The 25623-nt window shown below is 41.6% G+C and overlaps 1 protein-coding gene across 1 annotated transcript in view; it reads left to right on the top strand.

Annotated features, from left to right (window-relative positions):
• LOC118556458 (tenascin-like) overlaps positions 1–25098 on the top strand; it is a 49736-nt gene extending 24638 nt beyond the window's left edge. The window contains 17 exon segments of the mRNA XM_036140476.1: positions 2760–3289; positions 3597–4910; positions 5269–5532; positions 5620–5735; positions 9294–9447; positions 10369–10638; positions 11635–11820; positions 11915–12004; positions 12197–12460; positions 13294–13692; positions 14997–15422; positions 18697–18972; positions 20322–20594; positions 23257–23288; positions 23290–23533; positions 23619–23891; positions 24441–25098. Of these exon segments, the coding sequence (XP_035996369.1) occupies positions 2827–3289; positions 3597–4910; positions 5269–5532; positions 5620–5735; positions 9294–9447; positions 10369–10638; positions 11635–11820; positions 11915–12004; positions 12197–12460; positions 13294–13692; positions 14997–15422; positions 18697–18972; positions 20322–20594; positions 23257–23288; positions 23290–23533; positions 23619–23891; positions 24441–24793 (5397 nt within the window). The 5' untranslated portion in view covers positions 2760–2826 and the 3' untranslated portion in view covers positions 24794–25098.
• The last annotated feature ends 525 nt before the right edge of the window (positions 25099–25623 follow it).

Here is a 25623-nt window from a genome sequence, read left to right as displayed (position 1 = left end):
AGGAAAACAGCATTTACTCATCATGGTGTGATCCGTTTACAGGACATAAGTTAAATTCAAAGATCTCTGTTGACTGTAACTTTTTCCTCTGCTTTTATTGGCTTCCCTCAACAGTAAATCTTTGGCATTACTCGCAGGAAAATTCAGCGAAACCTGTTTATGCTCCTCATATTTTGGAAGAAATATTCATCCTTCATCCTCAGGCTCAATCCAACCATGAGGGTTGCTCTGTGCTATGACTTTGCACAATGACTGACTTTAATTAATCTCCTAAAAGTCTGATTTAGTGTCAGAGGAAACCCTGGGAACGGGTTGCGTTTTATGGCTAGATGAAAGCTGAGATTGTGTAAGTTTATTTTAACCATTATGATGCACTTTTGGTTTCATATTTAGAAATATTTATAGCTTGGGTGAATTTTTGCCTTGTGTAAAATTGATTTTCATCTTGAACTGTAAAGCAGTAGGGATAGCATGTTTTTTTGGCTTTCTTGGGTTTCTCGTTGAAAAGATTCAAATATTTGATTTATGAGGAATTTTTTTGACTGTTATATCTCTGTAGTATAATAATGTCCTTTTAAATTCATAAGAGGCAAGAAAAAAACAACGAGTTTGATGTCATGGTGACAGAGGGGCAACAAACATTCAGCAAAATCTTCTTTTTTTTTTTGGGTTAAAGATCCAAACTGTTTCCAGAAGCTCTCATGAGAGTGAACCCAGGTGCACAACATGCACCTTTTTTTGAAAAGTGCAGGTACCGGTCTTCTGTCTGCAAGTCATTTTTCATGGGATGAGCAGATGCTGCTAATAAAAAAAAAAAGAAAAGAAACATGACAAACTCCTTGTGAGTCGGCCAAGATGCTGCTCCTCTGCGAAGGAGTAACCTTTCTACCAGACACGACGGCAGACCTTAGGTACCAGTCTCAACGACGTTTGCAGACAGCGTGGGGATAAGATGTTTCACACAGCATCATCACTGGTTCGCATGTAACCTGAAACACCGAGGGAAGCTGTTTCCAGTTACGCAGAGGAGGTCGGTCATCACAATAGGCTTTTCTATCCCTTTTTGCTCGTCATCTGTCATTACTCACATACTGATGGAAGCTCATTGCATCCTAACCTAAAGAGGTTTTCCCACGCTGAGGAAGGAGCTTGCTGTTTGCCCTTCTACAAATTAGGGTGTTGTCATTGTCCAGGCGTTGAAGTCATCTGAAAAACTTGTAGGTGTATCAGTAGGATTTTTAAAAAAAATACTTTTCCCTTTCCTGGATAGTAGGTGTAGGTTTTGGTGAATCAAAACAGCTGAGATTTTTCTTTATGCACGCATGAACTTCATAAAAGACGTCGACGTGCCAGCACAGCTGTGGATTCTTTCGCCTTGAGACTTTTTTTTTAGGGATGCTTAACATTTTCAAGAATGCTTAAAAGGTATTTTTTTAAGTGACATATTTCTGGTTTGTCATAACATTGATAGCCTCTAAACATAGCTTACTTGGTGTCAGTCTGTAGACGTGTACACAAACTGTATAGATATGATAGAAATATTTTGTTTCGCTCTGAAAAAATACATTGGCATTTGTGAGGAGAACTCAGACTTAGACTCTGAGTGGACAATTCACTCTGTAAAAATGGACTTATCATTCAGCAACAGTGAAACTGATTATCTACAGCAACACCATCAGGTTTAAAATGCATTTGACCGGCATTCAATTTCACAAGTAAACAGTGGTGGCAGAGACTGTCTACGGCAAAAAATGGCAATAAATTCTGCTAAAAGAAAGTCAGGCTTTACGTATGCTGTATGGTGTGCACATGTCGGGGAGGTCTCTGAGTCTCTGCTCAGCCTCTGTTTCTAGATGGGAAAGATTAGTTAGTCGTTTACTCATGCAAGCAGTCTTTGGAATATTAGAGAAAGCATACTTCACAAACCACAAGGTGGAGAAAAAGCCTCATATTTACATAAACTTTGCTCTGCCTTCAGAGTTGTTTTCCACAACCATCCACCTTTTAAAATCATCTTATTTTCCATTCTGCTTTGACTTCTGAAATTTCACCAGCAATAACCAGAATTTTTTTTTTATGATATCTTTGTTCGGCAAAAAGGGTTTGTTGCTACATTGTCATTTCCTTAAACTGGAAAAGAGGAGAACCCTCATCTTATGAGAAAATTACAATGAATTAAAATCACATTGTTTACATGATCATTGGCAAATAAGCTGATTAATCATTGCTCATTTCACCAGGCCTTCAATGCTGTCTGCCATGTTCATTCTGACTTATGGGATATATGCCAATAAACCTGCTCCACATTTCACAGGGATTTTTTTAGACAGACTTTTATTAGCTCTAAATTAGCCAGCAACTGACAGGGTAGCACAGTAGCACATGGATGGGAATAAAGCCCAGTTTGGTTTTGTCATCCATCCATCCATCCATCCATCCATCCATCCATCCATCCATCCATCCATCCATCCATCCATCCATCCATCCATCCATCCATCCATCCATCCATCCATCCATCCATCCATCCATCCATCCATTATCTAACACGTCCATCCCTTGTGGGATCGCGAGGGGTGCTGGTGCCTATCTCCAGCTGTCAATGGGCGAGAGGCGGGGTACACCCTGGACAGGTCGCCAGTCTACGCAGGTGGTTTTGTCATGGTTGGTTAATTCCTATCAAACAGACATTTGCTTGTGTTGATCAAGAACAACTTCAAAAATTCACTTGAAGTGTTGTTGTTTTTCTTTTGGTCTTCCAGATTGCTCATTCTAACCAGGATTACCCTTCAAGCCAAAGGTCCACCAGTACCTTGCCCCACATCTAGCATGGGCACGCGCAGTCTTCTGGGATGCCTCCTTCTCATTACTTTGATTGGCACGTCAAATGCTGGGTTTGTAAAAAAAATCCTGCGCCACAGAAGACAGACTCTCTCCCCCCCTACAGAACACAATGTCACTGTTCCCAGTGCAGGGCACCCTGTGATTTTCAGCCACGTTTATAACATCAATGTTCCTGCAAGTTCCCTGTGCTCGGTGGACCTGGAGGCACCAGAGGGCACACAGCTCCATTCCAAAGACATAGCGGCCATGCCTCCAGGCCAACATGTCACCGAACATACTCTCGATGGAGAAAACCAGATCGTGTTCACCCATCGTATCAACATACCTCGGCAGGCCTGCGGTTGCACCGATGACTTCCCGGGCCTGAAGGACCTTATGAGCCGGCTGGAGATGCTTGAAGGAGAACTTTCAGCTTTGAGGGATCAATGCAGCAGTGAACAGCTTACAGGTAGGTCTGTCCGCCAGCAAAGAAATACAATCCTGTATTTATTCAATATTCATGCAGAAAAGAGTTTTGCTATAATACCAATTAATCCCCTGAGTCTCCCTCAGTATGAGTTACATCTGTTGCATTCATCTATTTGGAGTGAGTGCGTGGGATTTTATTTTGGGAGTTTAGCTTTTTCTACAAAGTACATCCCAAAATCTCATGAATTCCCTTTTAATAAACTTTGTGGTGAAATGCTGTGTCAACATGATGAGGTACTCTACAAAACATCAACTTTGTGAACTTTTTTCCCCCCCCTCTCTCTTAGGTGAGTTAGGAACAAAACCATATTGCAATGGCCATGGAAAATACAGCCCTGAAACCTGTGCCTGCATATGCGATCCTGGCTGGAGGGGACCCAATTGCACTGAGGGCGAGTGTCCCGCAGGCTGCCAGGACCACGGCCGCTGTGTGGACGGAAAATGTGAGTGCGACAAAGGCTTCACTGGAGAAGACTGTGCCCTCAAGACCTGCCCTATGGACTGCGGAGTCCATGGCCAGTGTGTGGGAGGCGACTGTGTCTGTTCGGACGGTTTCTTTGGTGAAGACTGCTCTCAAAGCCGGTGCCTAAACAACTGCCTGGGCCGTGGCCACTGTGATGAAGGAGACTGTGTGTGTGAAGAACCTTGGACTGGCTCTGACTGCTCAGAACTCATCTGTCCCAACGACTGCTACGACCGCGGACGCTGTGTGAATGGTACCTGCTACTGTGACGGAGGCTTTAGCGGGGAGGATTGCGGAGAACAATCTTGCCCCAATAACTGCCACAGCAACGGCTTCTGCATTGATGGCAAATGTAGTTGCACTGCTGGGTACAGTGGCAAAGACTGCTCTCAGCTCACCTGCCTGAACGACTGTAACGGCAGAGGAACGTGCTTCAATGGGATGTGCATCTGCGACTCGGGGTATCAGGGTGAGGACTGCAGCCAGCTCGCTTGTCCGAATACCTGCAACAACAGAGGCCAATGCATCAACGGGAGGTGCTCTTGCGACGTCGGCTTCCACGGAGACGACTGCTCCGAGCTTTCTTGCCCAAACAACTGTCTGCTGAAGGGGCGCTGTGTTAACGGGCAGTGTGTCTGCGACGAAGGCTTCGCTGGTGAAGACTGCAGCATACGCACTTGCCCGTCAAACTGCTATGGCCGTGGAGAGTGCATTGAAGGACGCTGTGTGTGCCACATAGGCTTCGGGGGCGAGGACTGCGGTCGGCTGAGCTGCCCGCACGACTGCAGAAACCAAGGCCGGTGCGTTGACGGGCAGTGTGTTTGTGACGAAGGGTTCAGCGGGGAAGACTGCAGCCAGAAAGCTTGTCCCAATGATTGTCTGGCACGGGGCCACTGTCTCGACGGAAAGTGCTTCTGTAAGGAGGGCTACAAGGGAGACGACTGCTCTGTGCTCGCGTGTCCAGAAAACTGCAACAACAGGGGCCGCTGCGTCAACGGGAGGTGCACGTGTGAGAGCGGATACGAAGGGGAGAGCTGTGCAGATCTGAGCTGCGTCAACAACTGTCAGGACAAAGGCCGCTGTGTGAATGGTCAGTGTTTCTGTGATGAGGGGTACATTGGAGAGGACTGCTCTGAAGGTAAGAAGCTCCCTGTATCAAATATACACAGAAAGATTTGGCCGTTAAGTTTCTGAGAGTTTCCATCTGTTAATTTAAAGTACTATAAAAGTAAAATCAGGGTGAGGCCATTTCTTTCTATTCAAAGTCACTACCCACTAATCCTGGGAGAAAGTATTTTGGTGAATATAAAAGTGGCTTTTGGTTTGTGTGCTGAAGTTGTATGGTCTGGATATGTTCATTTTTGGCTATTTTTCACACCACAGCCAGATGTAGCCCGAAAGTTTGCAATACTGCCACATGGATATTCTTCCACTGAAGGCTTGAGAAACTACCTGAAAACACAACCTCTACATCCTTTTTTTTTTCTTGTTTTCAGTGTCTCCTCCGAAGGACCTGGCCGTCGGCGAGGTCAGCACAGACACTGTGGACTTGTCCTGGAACAATGAAATGCTGGTCACTGAGTACCTCGTCACGTACGTCCCCACCAGTCCAGGCGGTCTCCTCATGGAGTTCACGGTTCCCGGAGATAAAACCGCTGCCACCGTTAAAGAGCTCGAACCTGGCATTGAGTACCTGATCAGCGTCTACGCTGTGCTGAGCAACAAGAGGAGCATTCCAGTCAGTGCTAGAGTGGCTACACGTACGTCACAATTTTCTCTTGATTAGCAGACCGAGATTTACCTTTGGCCAAAAAAAATAAATAACTATTTGTCCTCCATCTTGGCAGATCTCCCACAACCAGAAGGTTTGAAATTCAAATCAGTGAGAGAAACCTCTATAGAGGTCGTGTGGGACCAGCTGGACATTTCCTTTGACAGCTGGGAGATTTATTTCCGCAACACGGTTAGTATATCCGACACTTCTATTAAGACTTTCTGTCCTGTCTCATAGCCATCATGGAAAAAGTGAGAGGCGATAAATTGTGCCAGCTTTTTTTCTTCAAACTTCAGCATAAAAGATTTATTTCAGCGCCAACCATTAAATTTATTTGATATTAAAGCCCTCTCACTGAGGGCAAATCAGGCTGTCAGGGAGCTAAACCCGCTACAAGGAATCTGAGGCAGACATGCTTTGAAAGGAAATGACTGTGCCGTGCTGATAAGTGAGATCCTTTGATTTTCTATCCTTTCTAACTTTTACTCGTCTTTAAATAGACTGTACTTTTTCTGACCTTTATGTTTCTCCTGCTGCCTTGCTGTCAGATGCTTTATTGGATGCGAGGCCTAGAAATCAGTTCCAGCCCTTTTTACTTCGGCTGATTGGTAAAGATTGATGCAGCTCCAAATAAAAACACAAAAGGCGGAACATTGTGACACCTCTAAGTTACCAGAATCAGATAATACAACATGATTCTAATTTAGGTGTCAAGCATTTCTTTAATAAACTCATTTCTGCCATACTATAAAAACCACACCAAAAAACAGTAATAATCCTTCTGTCACACACAAAAAGGTTTTTCTTAAGACCAAACGGTACGTTGTAGGCATCGGATGGTAAACTCTGATGTGATAACATAATCAAAAATATGGTCCAGGTAATTACCGTGTTATCTTATTACTCATTAACTTTAACATCCATTTGTAGTTATTCTGGTCTTGACGCACTAATAACAAACACTAGAGGAAGCAGTCCTTTAAAAAGTGTTTGAAAAAACAGCTGATCACAATGAAGGAATCACTAAACAAAAATGTAAAGCCATTACTAACAGAAATTAAATAAAACCTTTTTTGTAAAATGTAATATTTGGAGGAGTATCCCTAATTATGTGCTATTTCTGCTTTCTAACCTAAAAGTGGGAACCTGAATAACTGATGGAGGCCAAGCTAGCTGTTTTGGTTGCTAGCCTGCAGGAGGCTACTGATAGACATGCTAAATTTGGTAGCTTGTTGTAAATGTTTTATGTTACTGTTGTATTTTTCTAATGGGAAAAAAAATCCCACTACCACTACAACATTTTTTAAGGAAAAGGTTCAGAAAGTGTCCCCTCCTTTGTCCATCAAACACAGCTTACTGACTGCTTGGAGCAACAGAGGAGGGATGGAGGTGTTAATTTATAGTAATTCAAGTAATTTAAAGTATTTAAGGTGTTAGTTTAAAGTAAAGGTGTTAATTTAAACTCAAGATGATCCTGCCTTATGTTTTTTATCAAAAACACATTAAATCATAATGTCGTGATAGAAAATGTAGGTTCTTTTGAGAGTTCTTAAAATGGCAGTATACCTTTGGTTAAGAGACATTTTGTTTAGCCTGTGTCAAAGAGTTACTGGCCATGACCCAAAAATAGCATTTAAACATGAAATAGTTTGGACTAATTTAAATAAGAAGATATGCAACATCATTATTCTCTGTGAAAAACACCATTACAACTTTGATTATTTTCACTAATACAGGGAGTAAATAAAAATCACAGCTGTACAGTAGCGCTGTCTAAATGTATCAGTGGAGGAAAAGGCCACAGAAAGCTAATTTAGTACAAAAATGTTGACTTTAGTTTGAAAATGTATCTCAGTAATAAACAAAGTGAGAGAAAAACAGAAAGTCTTGGCAATGTCAGTGGCCATTCTTAAGTTAACAATGGAAAATAAGTGTAATAAATCAAAAGAGACATGTTTTGTGGGTTGTCAGGTTGAATGTCTCAAATTATTCAATAACATCCAAATAAAATGACAAAATCTGCACCTAGTTGTTTGGAAGCAAATGATATCCATATATTATTGCTATAATACAATGGGTTCTCCCTGATTTTTTGTCCACATGTATCTAGATATCTGGAAAAACAAATACATTTCTAAGCTTTTTGTCCTTTAATTTACATCACTAAAAATTATTTCTGTAAATTCTGATCAAAGTGGAGATTTGAGAACTTGCCATTGTTGTGCCTATGTGTATATATGGCACAACAGAGTTTTACAGTATGCGAGAAATAATGTGGTGCTGACATCACATGTGCAACCATTGCTATTGACTTGACCGTGCAGTGCAGGAAAAGTGAATGTTATCAGAGAGGTCCTGATTTTTCTGTTGGTTCAGATGCTTTTTGCTTGTTTGATTTTACAAGCCCAGCTGGTCTAATACATTGAGGTGAAAAGGAGAGATAGCTGTTTTTTTGGGAGATAATAATTTCTATATGGACCCGGCTAAATGTGTATAAGGCCTTAGATATCCTCTGAATTGGCCCTTTAAAAAATACAAACAAAATGTATGGATGCCAACTCATTTGAATCTATAGCATACAAAGCTACCTCTGAAAAGATTCACCTAACCCCAGAGTCTGCAGGCCTTAAAAGGTGCCATGTTGTGTGTTGTTCTTTGCAAGCATGGATGGTCTAAGGCAGATGAGAGTCAGAGTAAGAGGTAGATGGGTCAGGGGAAGAGGAGTCCGAGGAAGAGGAATCCGTGTGCGAGGTGGCGGTGTAGCTGGAAGGGCTCAAGTTACAGATGAAATTTAAGCAACTATGATTGATCATGTGGTAAATGATGGCCTTTCACTTAGAGGGGCGGGACAAAGAGTCCAACCTGTTCTCAATAGAAACACGGTTGCATCCATTGTAAGAGTTTTTCGACTGGAGAAAGGGTAATGTTTCTATACAGTATATTCAGATATATCAGTATCTATTCCTATAGAGAAATTCTTCAGTGCATGGAGATTGAAAGTATATGATCACCACCCCTATGAGCAGATGCCTTTGCTCAATGCAATGACTGCTGCTGCCCATGATATAGATGCAGAGGCATGTCAAGGATGGATAAGGGATGCAAGAAGATTTTTCCCTAGGTGCATCACAAGGGAAAATATTGAGTGTGATGAAGATGAGGCCATGTAGACTATTCGTCAAGAGAGAAGAGACTAGAAGAGACAGACAGCTCTAGTATCTTCTGTTGGAATATTTCATTTGTAGCCACAATCTGAAGAAAAAGAATGAATAATCAAGGAAATTTGGATCACAGCATATCTGACTCTGGATCCATTCTTTGCAAGAAGGCAAATTTGACTACAAATGACATGTAAGCTGCGTACAGTCTTTGGCTACAATGACTAGCAATGCTGCACTGATTCACACTGAGTGTGGTGTTTTGTATTCTGTTACCCCTTGTGTAATGGGTGATTGGAAGGGCTCAAACATTTGTGTGCAGGTTGTGTTGTTTGAGGGCAAAATGTGCTTTTGGTTCATATTTTAAATGTTTTGGCAGAGTTAGAGCCTTTTGCAAACAAAATGTGTCATTTTGACCATTGGTGCCACTGTTTAAGCCTCTGTGTTAACTGTTTTGAAAAATTTGGATATTGAGTAGGCTGCGTCAGAGCAATTAGTAAAAAATTATGTTTCTCATAATTGGGTAAACTCTTCTCCTACGAAGTTTAATTAATGACCTGCTGATTTAAAAATTGATGTGTCCCAGCAGAAAGAAGAAAATGGAAAGGTTGTTAATACCCTTCCGCGGTCCCAAAACGAGTTTCTTCAGTCGGGGCTTGGACCAGGACAGGAGTATGAGGTCTCTATCAACGTCCTAAAGAACAACACTAGAGGGCCCCAGACATCCAGAACAGTCACCACAAGTAAGTTTCAGGATTTCAAGCAAAGATCAGGATTAAGATCCTCATGAGTGTAAAATGTAATCGATCAGAGAAAATAGGATTATAAATGGCTCCCAGGCAAAGTTTCAAGTTACTGGCTTTCTTCAAAGACTGATAAATAAATAAATAAATATACGTTGCTGAGTGAAATTCCTAATAATGAGAAGAGTTACAACAGGAAATCCCTGCTGGTTCAAATTAGTTTGCAACTCTAAATCATAGCTGTGATTTTTTTTCTCTTTAAATCTTGCCGTTAGCTTCTTTCCCCTGGTTAGTGACATTTTTTATTGCTTAAATACCTTATACTCAATGTTATGAAATCCTTCCAAGAATCTTATGCAATTGTTGCAGCCTGCCTGGCCAAATATCTTCAGTAGTGTGTCTGGCAAAGTCATTTAGTTTTCAGCTCTGCGGTAAGGGAACCCCCTAGATTTCTGGACCCCCACATTTTATTAGCGATATCATTTATTTAGGTAGGTTGAAACTTGGCACCACTCCCAGAAATGACTGATGAAAGAGAGCTCAAAGCTTTCATAACGTCAGCCTCCCAGAGGTTCTTTTGGGACTGGATCTAAAAATATGAAGGACAGAGGTCTCCTCCAGATGTTAACACAGGAGATTTAGCAGGTAGCAAACCTGAAGCCAGAACAAAGGGGAATAATGGTGTAATTTTAACAGCATTTCCTGTTTTGATCAAATTTGTTCCTACCTCTGGTAGAAAGTAATGTCAATTATCAGCCATTTAGTTTCCTCTAACTCTTCTTGAATATTTCTTTTGACAAAGTACGCAACAGCTTTTAAAAATTTGGCTATTTTTTTCTTTGGCTTCCTAAGACATCAAGTTGAATTTTCTCCTCAGTATTTCCTGAACCTTCTCTGCTGTTCCCTGATTTTCTGCCTCAGAGATTGACAGCCCCAGGCAGGTGGAGGTGAAAGACGTTACGGACTCCTCGGCTCTGATCAGCTGGAATCTGCCAGTGGCTCCGGTGGACGGGGTCACCCTGATTTACGTGCCCAGCTCCGACCCCTCAGATGAAACCACAGAGGACATTTCCCCAGCAGACAAACAATACAACATGGACGCTCTGAGACCAGACACGGAGTACACTGTGTCCATCATCTCAAAGCGCGGAGAGGCAACCAGTGACCCCATCACCACCACGTTTGCTACAGGTGGGAGTTTAATAACCACATTTTATTTTATGCTACATACCATTCAGAGCCAGTGTATTGGATTGGGGTCCTTTTCAAGCCATTTCAAAGGACCCCGACAAAGCTTCTAATCGGATACTTGTCATTGGGTTAGCAGCAGCCGTAGAGCTTGCTGAGGTTGTGTGCATTTTTAAAAATCCTGATTTATTTTCGGGTATGTGACTCATAAGACTATCTCGTGCTTTGTTAGCTTTGTTAGACCAATGATTCTTAGTTTTCACTAACAATGCTCCACCTGCTTTGGCTCCACACTTGTCCAGACGTTTTGAATTGAGAAAGCCTCCTGGATGGGAAGCGAAACGTCTTCAGCTTTTGAATAGAAGTCCAGTTGTTTTATTTTTGAACCTTTTTTTTGGATTGATCATGACCTGGATGACTGAGAATCTTCACCAACATTATAGTTATACTTTCCACATCTTTGGTCAAACAATCGTGTGACGTATCGATGGCAAATAATCAGTGACAAACGCAACACATTGCAGAAGTAATGAAGCAAATTGTATTTATTAAATGTATTTTTCATTCTATTTTTTATATTAGTAACCACTCACTGAGAGAAGTTTTAGGCAACCCAAAGGAAGATTCCTGTTGGAATGAAATTCAGCACAAACACACAGTGAGGAGCTGTAATTATTTGACTTGCAAGTGGCCGTCATTCCTATAGAACTGGCCACAGAGGGGGAAAGTGAGGAGTAAAAGTGTTACAGGCAGTGACTGTAGCATCCAGCGGTCAGTCAAAGCAGTGAGCGAGGGCCAGCAGACACAGAGGATGCCTTGTTGAAGTGTTAGACACATGGGTGGGACACTAAACTTTCCCTTTAGTGTGGTTCATCAGCAACTGCTTAAAAAAAACAAGATAATGCTTTCAAAACTTGGACAGTAAGATGTCCTTTATGGACTATGATACATTTATATTCATTTTCACTCTGTTCATTGTTTTATAATTCCCCCTCCCAGCACTGGATGCCCCCACAGACGCACAGGCTGTGTCCCAAACCGATGACAGCATCACTCTGGAGTGGACCAACAGTCAAGCTGATGTCGGCAGCTATCGGGTGAAATACAGCCCCATCTCTGGTTCCAGTCACGGCGAGAGAGTCTTCCCGCGAGGCTCTGGACGCACCACGCAGGCTACCATCACTGGTCAGTATGGAAAGAAGGGGCGTATTGTGTGACACCCAGAGTTCCAGTTCTCTCACCGTACGGCCATTTACCCTCCATCTGTGGTGTACTGCAGGGCTGAAGCCGGGGACAGAGTACGGGCTGGGAGTGACAGCCGTGAAGAACGAGAGGGAGAGCCTCCCTGCTACCACAAACGCAGCGACTGGTGAGAGAAGCAGCCTCACAGCTGTCCAAACACTCCTCCCTCATCATTACACAGAATGTTCTGTTGATACAAGCCGAGATAAAACTTTTGTAAGGGCCAATTATTCATGTGTGTGTGTCGAGAACGCCAGGAAATGTGTCAGACACGACGTGTTTTGTTTTTATCTGAGCGGCTTCGTGTGCCTCCTATCAGACCTCGACCCCCCGAGAGATTTCAGAGAGGTCGGGTCCACCGAGACGTCTCTCACCGTCAGCTGGCAGAAACCTCAGGCTAAGGTCAGCGGCTACAGACTGGCGTACATGTCCAGCGATGGCCGGGCTGAAGAGGTGAAGATCCCGGCTCCTGCATCCACATACGTCCTGTCCGACCTGACTCCTGGTATGAGCTACGCCATGACTTTGGCCGCGGAGAGGGGGCAGAGAAGGAGCAGACCCATCTCCCTCTCAGCATCTACAGGTGGGTGGGCGACAGTTCAGCGTTTTTTCCAAAAACACACGCCGTCATGATTTACAGGCAGAATGGGATCACTTAGGTTAGATTTAGTCGGTTGCACGGTTAAAAATAGCACAAGGCCGGTCTATAGGTGCAGTTTCTTGAAACACACAACCTATTGAAGAGAGGGGAAAAGTGTAGTCAAACATGCATTGTAAAAAAAAAAAAAAAAAAAAACGGTTTTGAAATATTTAATATTTTAAGAAATGTACAAACAGGAGAGCAGAAACAATTTGTTAATGAACTGGTGAAATTGTTGTAAATGAAGCGCCAAGGTGCCTTGCAAAAGTATTTTGCACTCTTTTGTATCTCAGTGTTATTAAGGGGATTTTATGTCATAGACCAAAACAATGCAGAGCATGATGGTCAAATGGATGGAAAATGACACCTGCAGCTCCTCCTACTGTTTGTCTGATTAATGCTCCCCTCTCCCATGAACACCTGCATTAGTGTCATACGATTTCCATTTTTGGATGATAGACTAAACACTCCTCTTCCACATCTAAACTATACCCTAGCCTTGTGTTGTTCTGTTACACAAAATCCCAGTAAAACGCATTGATGTTTGTGGTTGTAACACAACAATGTGTGAAAAAGACTGAGGGGTGTGAACACTTGTGCAAAGCATCGCATTGTGGAGCAGTGCAAAACTAGTTTAAATCTAAAACCATAAGAAATGTAATAATACGTGATACTCCATCCATACATACATACGTACATGCAAACATCATTGAGTAGATAGACCAAAGATAAGATGTCATTCTGTCTGGATTTGTGCCTTTTTTTTTCCTTTGTAGCCACTTTCACTTTTTATTTAGCGGCCTCGGACGACCGTGAACAAAGGACTCCAACAGGCTCGGAGGACAATGTCAGTAGCTCTGTAATTTTAGAGCTGCCTGAATCGCAGATTTTTGAGACAGAGCCCGAGGACGAGCATGGAAAGCCGACTGTCTCGGGCATTGCGTCTGATGGATTTGACCCCTCTGGGAAGCTGAAAACTCACAGTGCTTCTGACGAGGTTGCTGTGCGATATGAGGACACTCAGAGATTCTGGGATGGGAGAGAGGTCCAACTCTCAGGAGATTCAAATGGGGCTAGAATCAGTGGCCTGACGCCATCCGCAGAATATGAAACTGAGTTGTTTGGAACAAAGGGTAGCCAGGTATCTTCACCAGATGAAGCTGTTGCAGTAACAGGTACAAGGTTCTGTTCAAGTGAACAAACTTTCACAGTTTCTCATTCTGACAAAAAATCCTCTGTTTCATAGAACAGCTGTCACAATATCTTTTGCATGCATTTATAAGAACAACATATTTCATCTTTTTACTGCATCTGCTTTGACGTGTTTTTCCAAAAGGCCAAAGAACCCATCCTGTTTTTTTTTTTTTGTACCTTCCAGGACTTCCGTACTTGTAGGAAGGATGTTGCCTTTTGAGGTTTTTGCTCTTGTAAATGCAACTATTATCCTTCCAGAAGACATTACACCTCTATCGTGCTTTGCTTAAGTATCCGTACCTCTTGAATTTCTTTCAGATTTCCATTTGTTTTACTCTCCACAAATCTGTCCTATGCTGAGAAGCGAGAAGAAGTCAAAGTTGCAGATACCCTTAAAGCAATGCAGGAGATATAGCAAGCATGTGGAAGAACATATTCTGGTTAACTCAAAACATATTCATGCGCCACAACGTTCCATCGATGCCTGATAAAACTGAGAGTCAGTGGCATGGCTTGAAAATTGTTGTTCACATACTTCCATGCAATCTGACTGAGCTTGAGCAATTTTGCACAGAAGGAACAATTTGTCTTTGGATGCGCAGTGCTGATAGACATACCTCAAAAGACTGTTAGCTGTGATGCAATGGAAGGAGACTCTGTTGACCCGTGACGGATGATCACAGGTGCATGCCATATTTTTAACAATTCTGGTATGCAAAGTGTACAAAAAAAGTCCTTTTTGCTAAACTTTATAGTTTTCACGGTGCTGTGTGTCAATTTCTTAAATGAATCGAAAACCACTCCAGAAAACAAAATTTGTGGCTGTATGGTGACGAAATTTGAAAGAGTTCAAGGGGTGTGAATACTTTTCCAGTTCACTATACTTCCAAACTACTAGATTCATCTCTCTGCTTCCTTTCACACAATGTCATATTTCTCTTGCAGTCAGAGGAAAAGACAGCAGACGTCATTCGCATGTAAGCAAGCCATCAAACTGACTCTGCAGGCTTTGCTTAGAGTAGTCAGGAGTCTGAATGGCTCTGCATGCCTTCGCTAGCTGAAGAGAGCTGTGTACTTCCACTGCGGTGGACTACTCAGTACCTTCAAGAGGTTAATGGCACAAACTCAAGTGTCATTAATGGGCATGATCATTCGGCTTAGAGAAATGTCTGTGCACAATTGTTTGTTTAATTGAACTCGTTTTTCTTTTCTCTCCAAGGTCTTTTTCAGTTAGCAGCCCGCCTGGTAGGAAATTCACAATTTAACTAGCTTTTATTCACTTTAGCTCCTCCAGATGTACTTGCACTGAGCATCAAAGAAGCGCCGACAACCCCACAGTCTGCTGAGGACGAGGAGAACCTTGAACGTGTCTACAGTGTTGAGAGTGACGCAAATTCTGACAATGAAGCGATGATCTCTGGGGTCGGGCCTGAAAGCTCAGGCGTGGAGCTTCTAAGCAACCTCTCGGCCAATGCCACTGCCACGAGCGTGCGCCTGATGTGGTCGGCGCCCGATGAAGCGTTCGACAGCTTTTCGGTGGAGATTGTTGCTCTTTCGGCTGAGGCAGCGCAGCCTCACGTAACCACGTTGCCTGGAGGTTTTAGGAAGGCCAAAATAGAGGGTTTGTTGCCCTCTACGCTCTATGAAATAACGCTGCAAGGGCTGATGGAGGGGAAGCGATCGTTTCCTCTCAGAGTTGTGACCACAACAGGTACACTGACCAAATGCTATCTCTTGCCGTCGGCATCATCCCAACCCGTCATCCTCATCCTAATATTCATTTTATGTTAAGTAAGGAGGTGGATGAAGTGTTGCTTTCTTTCCATAGATGGTTCATTTCCTTACCATTGAATAGATACTGACCGCTATTGGGATCTAAAAATTAGAACACTTTAGATTTTATCCATGACTTTATGGTAAAATGAATGCTAAATCGCCTTGAAATATGTTTGATTAAAAAAACCTTTAATTTAAATTCCAAGGAAAGGGTTAAAGGTACATAGCCATGTGACATACTTATAAAAAAAAGACCTGGTGGTTAGTCCTTTTTGAGGCCTGATAAGAATCCAGTGCCGGGGACCATGACCAGATTTAAACAGAAGAGGCGACCAGCAGTATCACAGAACTATCATAATGCCAGGTTGCTTACATAATAAATCACTTGTAAATAATGCCTGACAGAGCCTCACCCTCTGCAATGCCTAGCAGTAAAGCGACATCTCGGCATGATTGAAGACCAACCGTTATTAATTAAATACACCAATCTACAAACTTTAACGGCCTCAAATCAGAACGTTTACTCAAGTCAGTCGGTCACACTGTATTCCCAGCGACATTCCAGTCTTCAGTATATATATATATATATATATATATATATATATATATATATATATATATATATATATATATATATATATATATATATATGTCAAATAACGTGGCTATGCACCTTTAAACTAAATCCACAACACTATGTGAAACAAGACTCAGTAATACAGTATTTATATTTTTTGTGCAGTGATTGCAAGTTGCAAGTTATATAAGTAGTAACATAAATAACTTTAACTTTTTGGTAAAAACTGGTTTCGTATATTTGCGATGAATCCATCTAGCGCAACCAGCCAGCCGATAATACAGCCTGTTGAATCTGGGCTTTGTGCTGCAGTTCAGTGTTTCTGCTCAATACAGAACATCCTTTGGATGAGTCTCTTCTCCTGACCAGAGTTTATAAAGTATGAGTTATACAACACAAATCAGTCCTCTGTCAAATGACACAAAGTATAACATCAGGAGCCCATGAAGGTGCACAATGTTTTAGTGTCCAGGTATCCTGACACAAATAAGGCCTTTAAGGGCGAGCCATAAGTAAAAAGCCTCTAGTCTTCGTTACAAAGATCTTAATTAGAAGGTTGTGCATTTAGTTATGCAGAAGGCCGGTAAATACTGACTGCGGCACTGTTAACATATAATTGGAAGGACAAACGAGGATTCAAATAAACGAGGGCAAAACAAAGCATAAAAAATAAAGTATTTTCTTCTTATTACGTAGAAACATCTCTGCTTCTAGTATATATCCTCCTGCTGCTATTGTGTTTTGATTTTCTCTAGATGATCATGGGAGACACTTTAACTACACAGTTTATATATTTTGTCACGATTTTACTCAAAACAAATGTCTATTGTCACCAGTCTTTTTTTGAAAGCTTTTTGAAATAACAGCTTTTTATGATATAAAAATCCTTTAAAGCAGCATTTAATCAGCTGAACACAGCTTTTGTGAATCCATATGGAAGTAGTTTTGGTGGAAAATGTGAAAATGTTGCTATTGAAACGTAGATGGCAAGTTACTTTCATTTTAACTTGATAAGAAAAGATAAAAATACGATTTTCTTTTTTTGAAATTTTTGAGCTGTGGTCCCCAAACTGGACTTTAAAACAATATTTTTCAATAATTAATATTGTAGGTTTTTGTTTTTATTCAGACAACATACTAAAGAAAAACAACACCTTAAAGATTTATATTTCCAGTTTGTGTATCTACAGTCATGTGAAAACATCAGGACACCCTACAAAAGCCTGTAGATTTGGACATATGGATATCTAAGATCAATTTTAACCATACTGGCAAAAATTATGGAATATATATAAATAATAGAAATTTAAGAAAAAGTACCTTTTAAAACATTCTGTAAAACATAATTCATCACTTTAAAGGGAATAAATTAGATCCCCACATTTATGCCAATGTAAAATTGCACACAGGAGAATCAGCTGCTTTTCATTAGAGAATTGTTACTCAGCATTTTCAGGACTTGTCCTTTTTTAAACCTCAGTCATTTAGTTTGGTGTGCTCCTGCCTGTTGAAGAGCGAGTGCATACCATGAAAAGAAGATTGTAACAGTCTATGTGAAGGTTATAAAGTGGTCTGAAAAGAATCAGAAATCATTCATTCTTCTGTCCAGAAAGTCACCTACAAAAGGAGACATTTAAAACAACAACCAAGCCCAGGTTTAACCGTCGCAGCAATTTCTCCTTGAGATCAGACCAAAAGGTGACACCTGCATGCCTGTGCAATCAGAAAGAGAGAGGAAACCTTTGCTCTGTGAGAAAAACATGAAGGCCAAACCGAAGTTTGCCTGAAAGAACGTAGCCAAACACCAGGACTGTTAGAATAATGTTCACTTTGATGGATGAGTCAAAAAATGCGTTATCTGGACTCCAGAACAGAAGACGTGTTTGATATAAACAACATCATACCAACTGTGAAGGGTCGTGGTTCAGACATGCTTTGCTGCAGAAGGACCTGGCCAGCACACCTTCACAGACGACATTAAATCATCCATTTGTTAGAGAATGTTTGAGGAAAAGGTGATACCATCTGTAAAAAGAAAAAAAAAACAGAATTGGATCCTGCAACCTGATAATGACCCAAACTCACCAAGGATCGGCAGTAAAATAGGTACTAGAAAACCTTGGTCAAAGCGCAGGTTTCTATCTCATAGAGATGCTGCTGGGTGATTTAAAGCATGCTGTAATTGCAATAAACCTCTCAAACATCTCACAGCTAAAAGTGAAAAGAGCAGCAAACCTTCCTCATAAAAACATCAGAGACTGGTAGATGGCTACAAGAAGTGACTCAGTAAAGTTATTTCATGCTAAAGAGTGTAGCACTAGCTTTAAGATTGTCCTAACTTTAGTTAGAATACTCATCCTTGTTGATATCTTTTATTTATTAAGTAAACCGAGCCACATTTTCATTGTTTACCTGTAATCAAATCACATTCTTTTCTATAATAGGTGAACACAAGATCAGACATTCACACGGAAGCATCTCTCTTGAAATCTTCATAATTAATGGGTGGTCCTAATTTTTTCACATGACTGTAGCTGTCTATCTGCATTTTACAACAGGATTTATAATGAAAACAAAGAATGATCTTCTTTACAACCCCAACTGATCCCAATTTGATTTGTCTGTCTACCAGCGGGGCTGGAGCCAACGCTAGGGACCCTCGTCCTTTCTGACATTACATGGGACAGTTTCACAGCATCCTGGAGCCCCTCAGGGGGGGACTTTGACAGCTTTGTCATTGAGGTAACAAACATGGAGGATTTTGCAGAGAGACAGAACCTCACTCTGTCTGGAGACGCCTCGAGCCTGGTCATCTCTGGACTGAATCCCAATACCAACTACATGGTTGGCTTGTATGGGATGCATCAGGGTTCCTTCCTAGAACCCCAGTACAGTGAAGCCACAACAGGTACCTGCAGCTTACTGTGTTGCAGTCAAAGTTTTCCATTATATTCTTTCTACTTCAGCCAACGTTTTTTTTTTAGCACCCGAATGTTTAACCTAAATGTCCAACAGACAATGAAAAGCAAAATCTTGGCTGCATGAACCGAGTCCATCGTAACAGCCTGGTATGTGTTTCGATATAACTCTCCAAGGCCAAGGCCTCAGGGCATTGGACTGCTGCATCCTAACCAGCATTTCCTGTTTCACCCCGAAGCCACAGTTTCTGTCTCGTTGAGAAAAAAAAGGAAGGCCGCTGGGTATTCAAACCGCATCGTGAAACAAAGCGAACGTTTGTCCTCTGCTCCCGCTCCAGTTACCAAAGTGCATGAAGCCCGTTCTCCCCTTACCATCCTTGCATCGTGGTCAGGCCTGTCGCTGATGCGCTGCAGTGATTGCAAAAGCAAAAACCAGTAACTCACCCTCCCCCGCTCGATTTGCCTCGACGCCGTGACCATTTCATTCCATCCGTCAACCTTCATTCGGTTTGCCATTAATTAACCTTGAGCGATCATTTGCCCGTGTGTTCGGGGGCTCACGGCATGAGTGAGTATCCTTCTCAACTGGAACTCTGTGAGTTTGTGGGAGTGAAAGCGAGATAGTTGTCTGCTGTGCCAGAAGATCCAAGTAAATGTCCTTTTTTCATTTTGAACCACTTGGTGGCAAATGATTAAACTTCTTTCTATTATCAATGTAAAAATGCTTAAGAAGTTTTGACCATGTGCTGCCACATTTTTTTTTATACCAGGTGCACGTTGGCACTAAATCGTCTACCTGCATCACTGCATGTGAAATATAGATATTGACAATAGCTGGAACATTTATTCTGCATGTTGCACAACATAAACGATGTACCGCATGATCAAGTAGTACTTTAGAGGCATTAACTCTTCCTTCTTAACTACGTTTACAAGAAAGAAAAACAATATGATTCAGTTCAACTTTCAGGGCTGTCATTTTCGATGTAAGCAATGGCTTTTTAAAGTACTTATCCAGACATGAATTGATGCTAAGTATTAATCCTTTTCAAAAGAGCAAATAGGTGTATTTTATGTTCAATTTAATACGCAGCTTAACTGGTGGTGCTGAATCTTCAGTTAGCATCTGTGCAGACATATGCATGTGTTTAAACATTTATTTAGCTGCTCCCGCTATCAGGTATTACTTTTTGCTGATGGTGAGCCTTCTGTACACCTTTGTTTGCTTTTAACAACGAGTCAATAGAAGCATTTGCTAATAACACCTCGGCAGATGCAATTCTAATATATATATTTACAGAATGACTGACAAATTTCTAACTGTGGTTTCTTTCTTCAGTTATTCAGCCAGTGGTTGGCAAACTGTATGTCTCAAACTTAACATCCGAAAGCTTTACGATCCACTGGAACAGCACTGAAAGGCAGTTTGATGGTTTTGTCCTGGAGATAATTGACTCAGACTGGCTCACGGAGCAAAAGGAGTATAACATATCTAATAACATATCGTCCCAGGATGTCACAGGGCTCAGGCCCAGCACTGATTACATAGCCTACCTCTATGGGAACTACAAGGGATCTCGCACAGGAGCTGTCAGTATTGTTGCATCAACAGGTACTTTAACTTTATGTTCTTTAAAATATAACAAAAAGTTATCTTTTTTTTTTTTGCCTCAGTATCGAAATAATAAAAAGAACGTTTCCATGACTGTCAAAACAGCCATGCGAAAAACTAAGTACACCCTTGCTGCTTCCTTTAAGTGGGAAACACTGCTTTTTTAAAACGTTTGATTAACTAATCATCTTAAAGTGTGATCACCAGTATATGAGTGAGTCATTTTGGCAGTTTGGTATTCTTGAACATACAGTAGTGTGTGTTACCACGCCAAAGTCAACAGAGATCAGCAATCACCTTAAAGGAGCAATAATCAAAATGTGGCCACTAGGTGTGCTCTTAAGCGCTGTATGCAAAACAACACAATTTGTGTGGCAAGCCACACCTCTCTCTACCTCCAGAATCTAAGCACCAGACTAGTTATCCGCTTCAATTTTAATTTTTTGTAAAAAAAAAACAATGCCCTGAATGTACGCAAAGATCACGGTGGGCAGCTCACAAGCCCACTGGGCTGCATTTAACAATGCTAACTGGGTAAGCTGGGCTACTCGCCTCACAGCCTGGCCGCTACTGATCAAACTCCGACAATGAACCCACATGCCACAATTGTAGCATCACATAGAATTTCATCAATATAGTGACACAAGTCTAACAAGACTAACACCAAGAAGATAAAAAATAAATAAAAAAACAGCATTTAACTTTGTGCTGTATCACCTGAGAGGAAAAATTAGCTCCCAGTCAAACTGCAGCTGCTTCTGCTTTCGCAATGCTCTCCACCTTTGAAACGCAAGGCCAATGTTATTTCTCATTTTGTCTCTTTCCTGCCATCTTTTTTACCAAAGACCGTTGTTTTTGTGCTAATGGCAGGTCCTGTTTGTCTTCAGGTAAATGTGATCTTGGACAGGAGCTGTACACATGCATGTACGTGCTCGGCCGCCCTGGCTTTGTAAACAAGAGACTGGGGTGTGACGTCATAGCATAGTCCATCTAAAAAGATACCTTTAGTTCTTCACAAAAAATAATTTTTTGTGCTTTCTATCAAAAATTATAAAATTTTGCATATTGCTCCTTTAAAGAAACAATTGTTGCTGCTCTGCCCTGCATTTAAATTGTTTACTTTTAAATCACTGCTGCACCCTGTACTGTAATTTAGTTTTACTGCAATTTACAAGCTGTATGCAACGAAATTTCCTTCTGTACGCACTCTATGCATACATAATGACAAATAAAGTTGTCTAAGTCTAAGTCCAAGCAATGTGGGAAGGGTTATAAGGCAATTTTAGCCAATCTTTAGTCCATGATTGGACAATGAGAAAGAAAGTCCACATTTGAAAAGGATTATTCAAAAGTGGAACGTGTGATTTGCCCTAAGATCAACCTTGCAGTCCTTAGAGAAATGTACAAAAACACTTTAAAACAAAACTAAATAACCATGTCTTTGATAAGTACGTTACAAGGAGATTTTCTCTTAAAAGAATAAGGTAGCATGTCCAACATTTGCCAGCCAACATCTCAGCAACACAGGTCTTCTTAAACAATCTTTGGTCAGGTTTGACCTTAAGTAGAGATATTAACCTTCTATTATCTGTTAAAAAGGATAATGGAGGCCGATGAATTGGGCTTGTTGTGAAACCAAAGGGGTCGGACACTGTTCCGGTTTGTTTAATTTGTGTAATCTTTTGCTAAATGGCAAAGCTAGTCTAATCAGATATAGGCTGTGTGGTGTTCTTAATGGAGCAGCTCTCCCCATGAATTAGAAACGTACATTCACTTAGTTAGCTCAAGGACACCCATATTAACACAAGCTGGAAAACAGATAAACGTCTCCATAATGATACATTCCTTCTACAGACATCATGTGAGGAGACCACTCCCTTGGAGGAGTGTATCTCAGCTTAGAAAAAGAGCATGTAAAGTGTACTCTTCACTCTTTGACTGAATGGTGATGCCTGGCATGGCTTTGTTATAAAAGTCAAGGACTGTAAACCTTATGATTGCTCCGTATTAGAATAAGTGGTAAAACTAAACTCTGAAATTGAGTCATCCTTAGATGATGTTTATGGTTGTAAGCTTCTTAGAGAAGTTAAAAGAACCTGGAAGCAGCCATGATGTTAGAGTGGTACTGTGGGCACCCACACTTACAACACCAAGCTGCCATTTAGTGTAACCATGTATTCCCTTGTATATCAAAGTACTTCGAGTAAGCTTAAGACTGGGTCATCAACAGGACTATGATCCAAAAGTCTCCACCCAGTCTTCAAAAGGATGCCTGAGAAAGAAAGGTGTAAAGATGTAGCAAATGAATATAAAGAGTACTATGCAGATTTTGAATACCAGCAATCTTCAGTGAACGGAAGCAACGTTTCAACAAAGAGAGAGGAAAAAGTTTCTATTGCCAGAGACCTTCGCATAAAAACAACAAGTTCTTGCTAGAGAACTGGATTCTACAAGAGACTGAATCATGGCGTGTGCTTAGTTTTTTTTAATGAGTGTATTGACAATCATGGTAAACAGCGATGGTATTTTACAAAAGATGTTTGCGTAGTATTTCCTTAAGTTCAGCAGTAGTTGAGTCACTTTCTTAGGCATGGCATTTTAAGACGAGGCAAGTACAAGCTTTTGATTGAATGTATACCATATTTTTTTCTCTCCCTTATAGCTGAGGAGCCCGATTTGTCCAAGCTTGTTGTTTTCTAACATTACCTCAGACAGATTCTCTCTGTCATGGCGAACAAGAGAGAAGGAATTTGATAAGTTTATAGTCGAAGTCAGAGAGTCGGCTTTGCCCTCGCAGGCGATGGGGCGCGCTCTACCAGGAGACGTTCGCTCCACGGTAATGGCCGGGCTCAAAGCAAACACGAGCTACGACATAAAGCTTTATGCCAGTGAAGGTGGCAGACACAATACACAGCCTCTCCTGGCTGTAGCTACAACAGGTATCCCAGTAACACTGCATGTATCAGAAAAGCATGTGTGCTCAGGACGAAGTAACTCAAACGTCCCATTTTTCCCCTTGTTCAGAGGAGGTCCCGCAGTTGGGGACGATAGTTGCTTCTTCCGCTAGCCCCCATCACATCAGCTTGTTTTGGAACACATTGTCAGGCCACTTTGACGGCTTCGTTATCCAAGTCAGTGACTCGGAGCAGCAGTCCGATACGCTGGAGTTCAGGCTACCTGGTGAAGCCCGTAACATTACAGTGCCTAACCTGATGGATGATACGGGCTATAACGTTGAAGTGTACGGTATTTCTCATGGACGTCGCACTCCCTCTGTATTCGTCCATGCTCTCACAGGTACTGCGTGGTTTACTGATACCCCTTACTTTAAGGATCTTTTCTGAAGTTTGGTTGAATCCTAAGATGCACTAAGAGCCAAACAGGCGTCCATCAACGCCAGTGAATTATTTTCTCAGTTTTTTCTAATAGATATTGACTTCAGGTGTCATTTACTGCCATCATGAAGGCTGAGTGAGTGTGCAAATACATATTGAATTGTGATATAGCTGTAGGTCCCACCTCTGATGGTCATCCCCTTCTAGATTGCGTTGGCCTCATAGTTTTGTCTTTTATATGGATGCTGCAGATGACACTGTTTTATATGTATACGTCAAGATGTAAATTTTAACAAAAGCCTTAAGCACTCCTTTAAAACTAAATAACACAGCTGTTTTTAGTGTATAGATGAGCTATGAATACAGGAATTTGATCCTCAGGCTTTCTTAGATACATATGTATAGATACTATGTATTTGCTTTTGCAACCACTGCATACATCATACTTCCTAAATGAAATGTCATATCCCCTCCAATCAAACCCTCCCCCCCTGCCTACCTTCCTTCCCAGCTCCTTTACCTAAAGTGGAAAACTTGACCATATCCAACGTAACCCCCTACGGTTTCAGAGTGTCCTGGGAAGTGAGGCAGGAGCCGCAGCCGCTGGAGGATTTATCCCCCTCTGGTGGCAGTTTTAGCCACTTTCGCATAGTGGTGACAGACTCAGGCTGGCTGTTGGAGCCTCAGGAGTTCACCGTGCCAGGAGACCAGAGTCACCTGGACATCTGGGGCCTCATCACCGGCATTGGCTATGAGGTCAAGCTAACCGGGGTGTCTGAGTCTGGCCTTCTCTCTCGGCCCCTGACTACAGTGGCTGTGACAGGTACCGCTTACAGTGCGCTGAGAGGGCCCTCGTTTCACTAAACACTTCTGTTTCTTGTTTTGCTGCAGCTGCTCTATGTGCCCATCTAAAGCAGTTAAATCTCGAGACCCAGTTAGGAGGTTTTACTGTTGTAACACGATGCGTAGATCTAGATAAATACACCCTTGGTTAAAATCTTTGGACCATGAAATGAATTCCGAGGGCTCACATTTCACACCTGTGGATTATAACGAGGTTGTAAGTATAGCTTTAATTGCAATAAGAAGAAAAAGGAATAAAAGACAAAAATAATTAATAAATGCAAATTTGAATTTGCAAAACTGCATTTAAGCTCATTTGAAAAGGATGTTCATCAGCTCACCAAAGCTGATAGGCTTCATGCCATTTTCCGTCATGCTTCCTAATATATTAACCCCCTGATGACAAAGCAATAAATGTTTCTGTCTATGAACATGGGTGCAGCAAAGCCTCTTGCAAAGCTTCTTTGCTGCAGACGTTAGAAACCGTAAGACAGTCATCTTAACATTTCTTAATAGATCCTAGGATGGCTGGGATAAAAAATGCAAGTGCAGCATGTAGTACAGTTTCACATGCTCTGAGCTGGAGGATCTGGTGGGATAAAGTAAAATCCTTACACCAAATCAAGGCCCAGGGCCTTAATGATCCTGACTGCAACCAGAACACCAGAAGATGGCATCACTGCATGGAGTAATGCTCGCAGCAGCTTACTGGAAGCACTCGCATCAACCATGCCTCAACGAATAGTTAAAGTGATCAAGTTCACTAATTAGTCCTTCATTTAACACTTTTAGTCTTTTCTTTTTCTGATACCTATGTTATTTCAGTTTTTGAACAGTTTTAAAGGTCACTT

Source organism: Fundulus heteroclitus, chromosome 8, assembly GCF_011125445.2.
Source record: "Fundulus heteroclitus isolate FHET01 chromosome 8, MU-UCD_Fhet_4.1, whole genome shotgun sequence".
NCBI lineage: Eukaryota > Metazoa > Chordata > Actinopteri > Cyprinodontiformes > Fundulidae > Fundulus > Fundulus heteroclitus.
The sequence above is the reverse complement of the archived record's forward strand: the minus strand, read 5'-3'. Positions and strand labels throughout refer to the sequence as shown.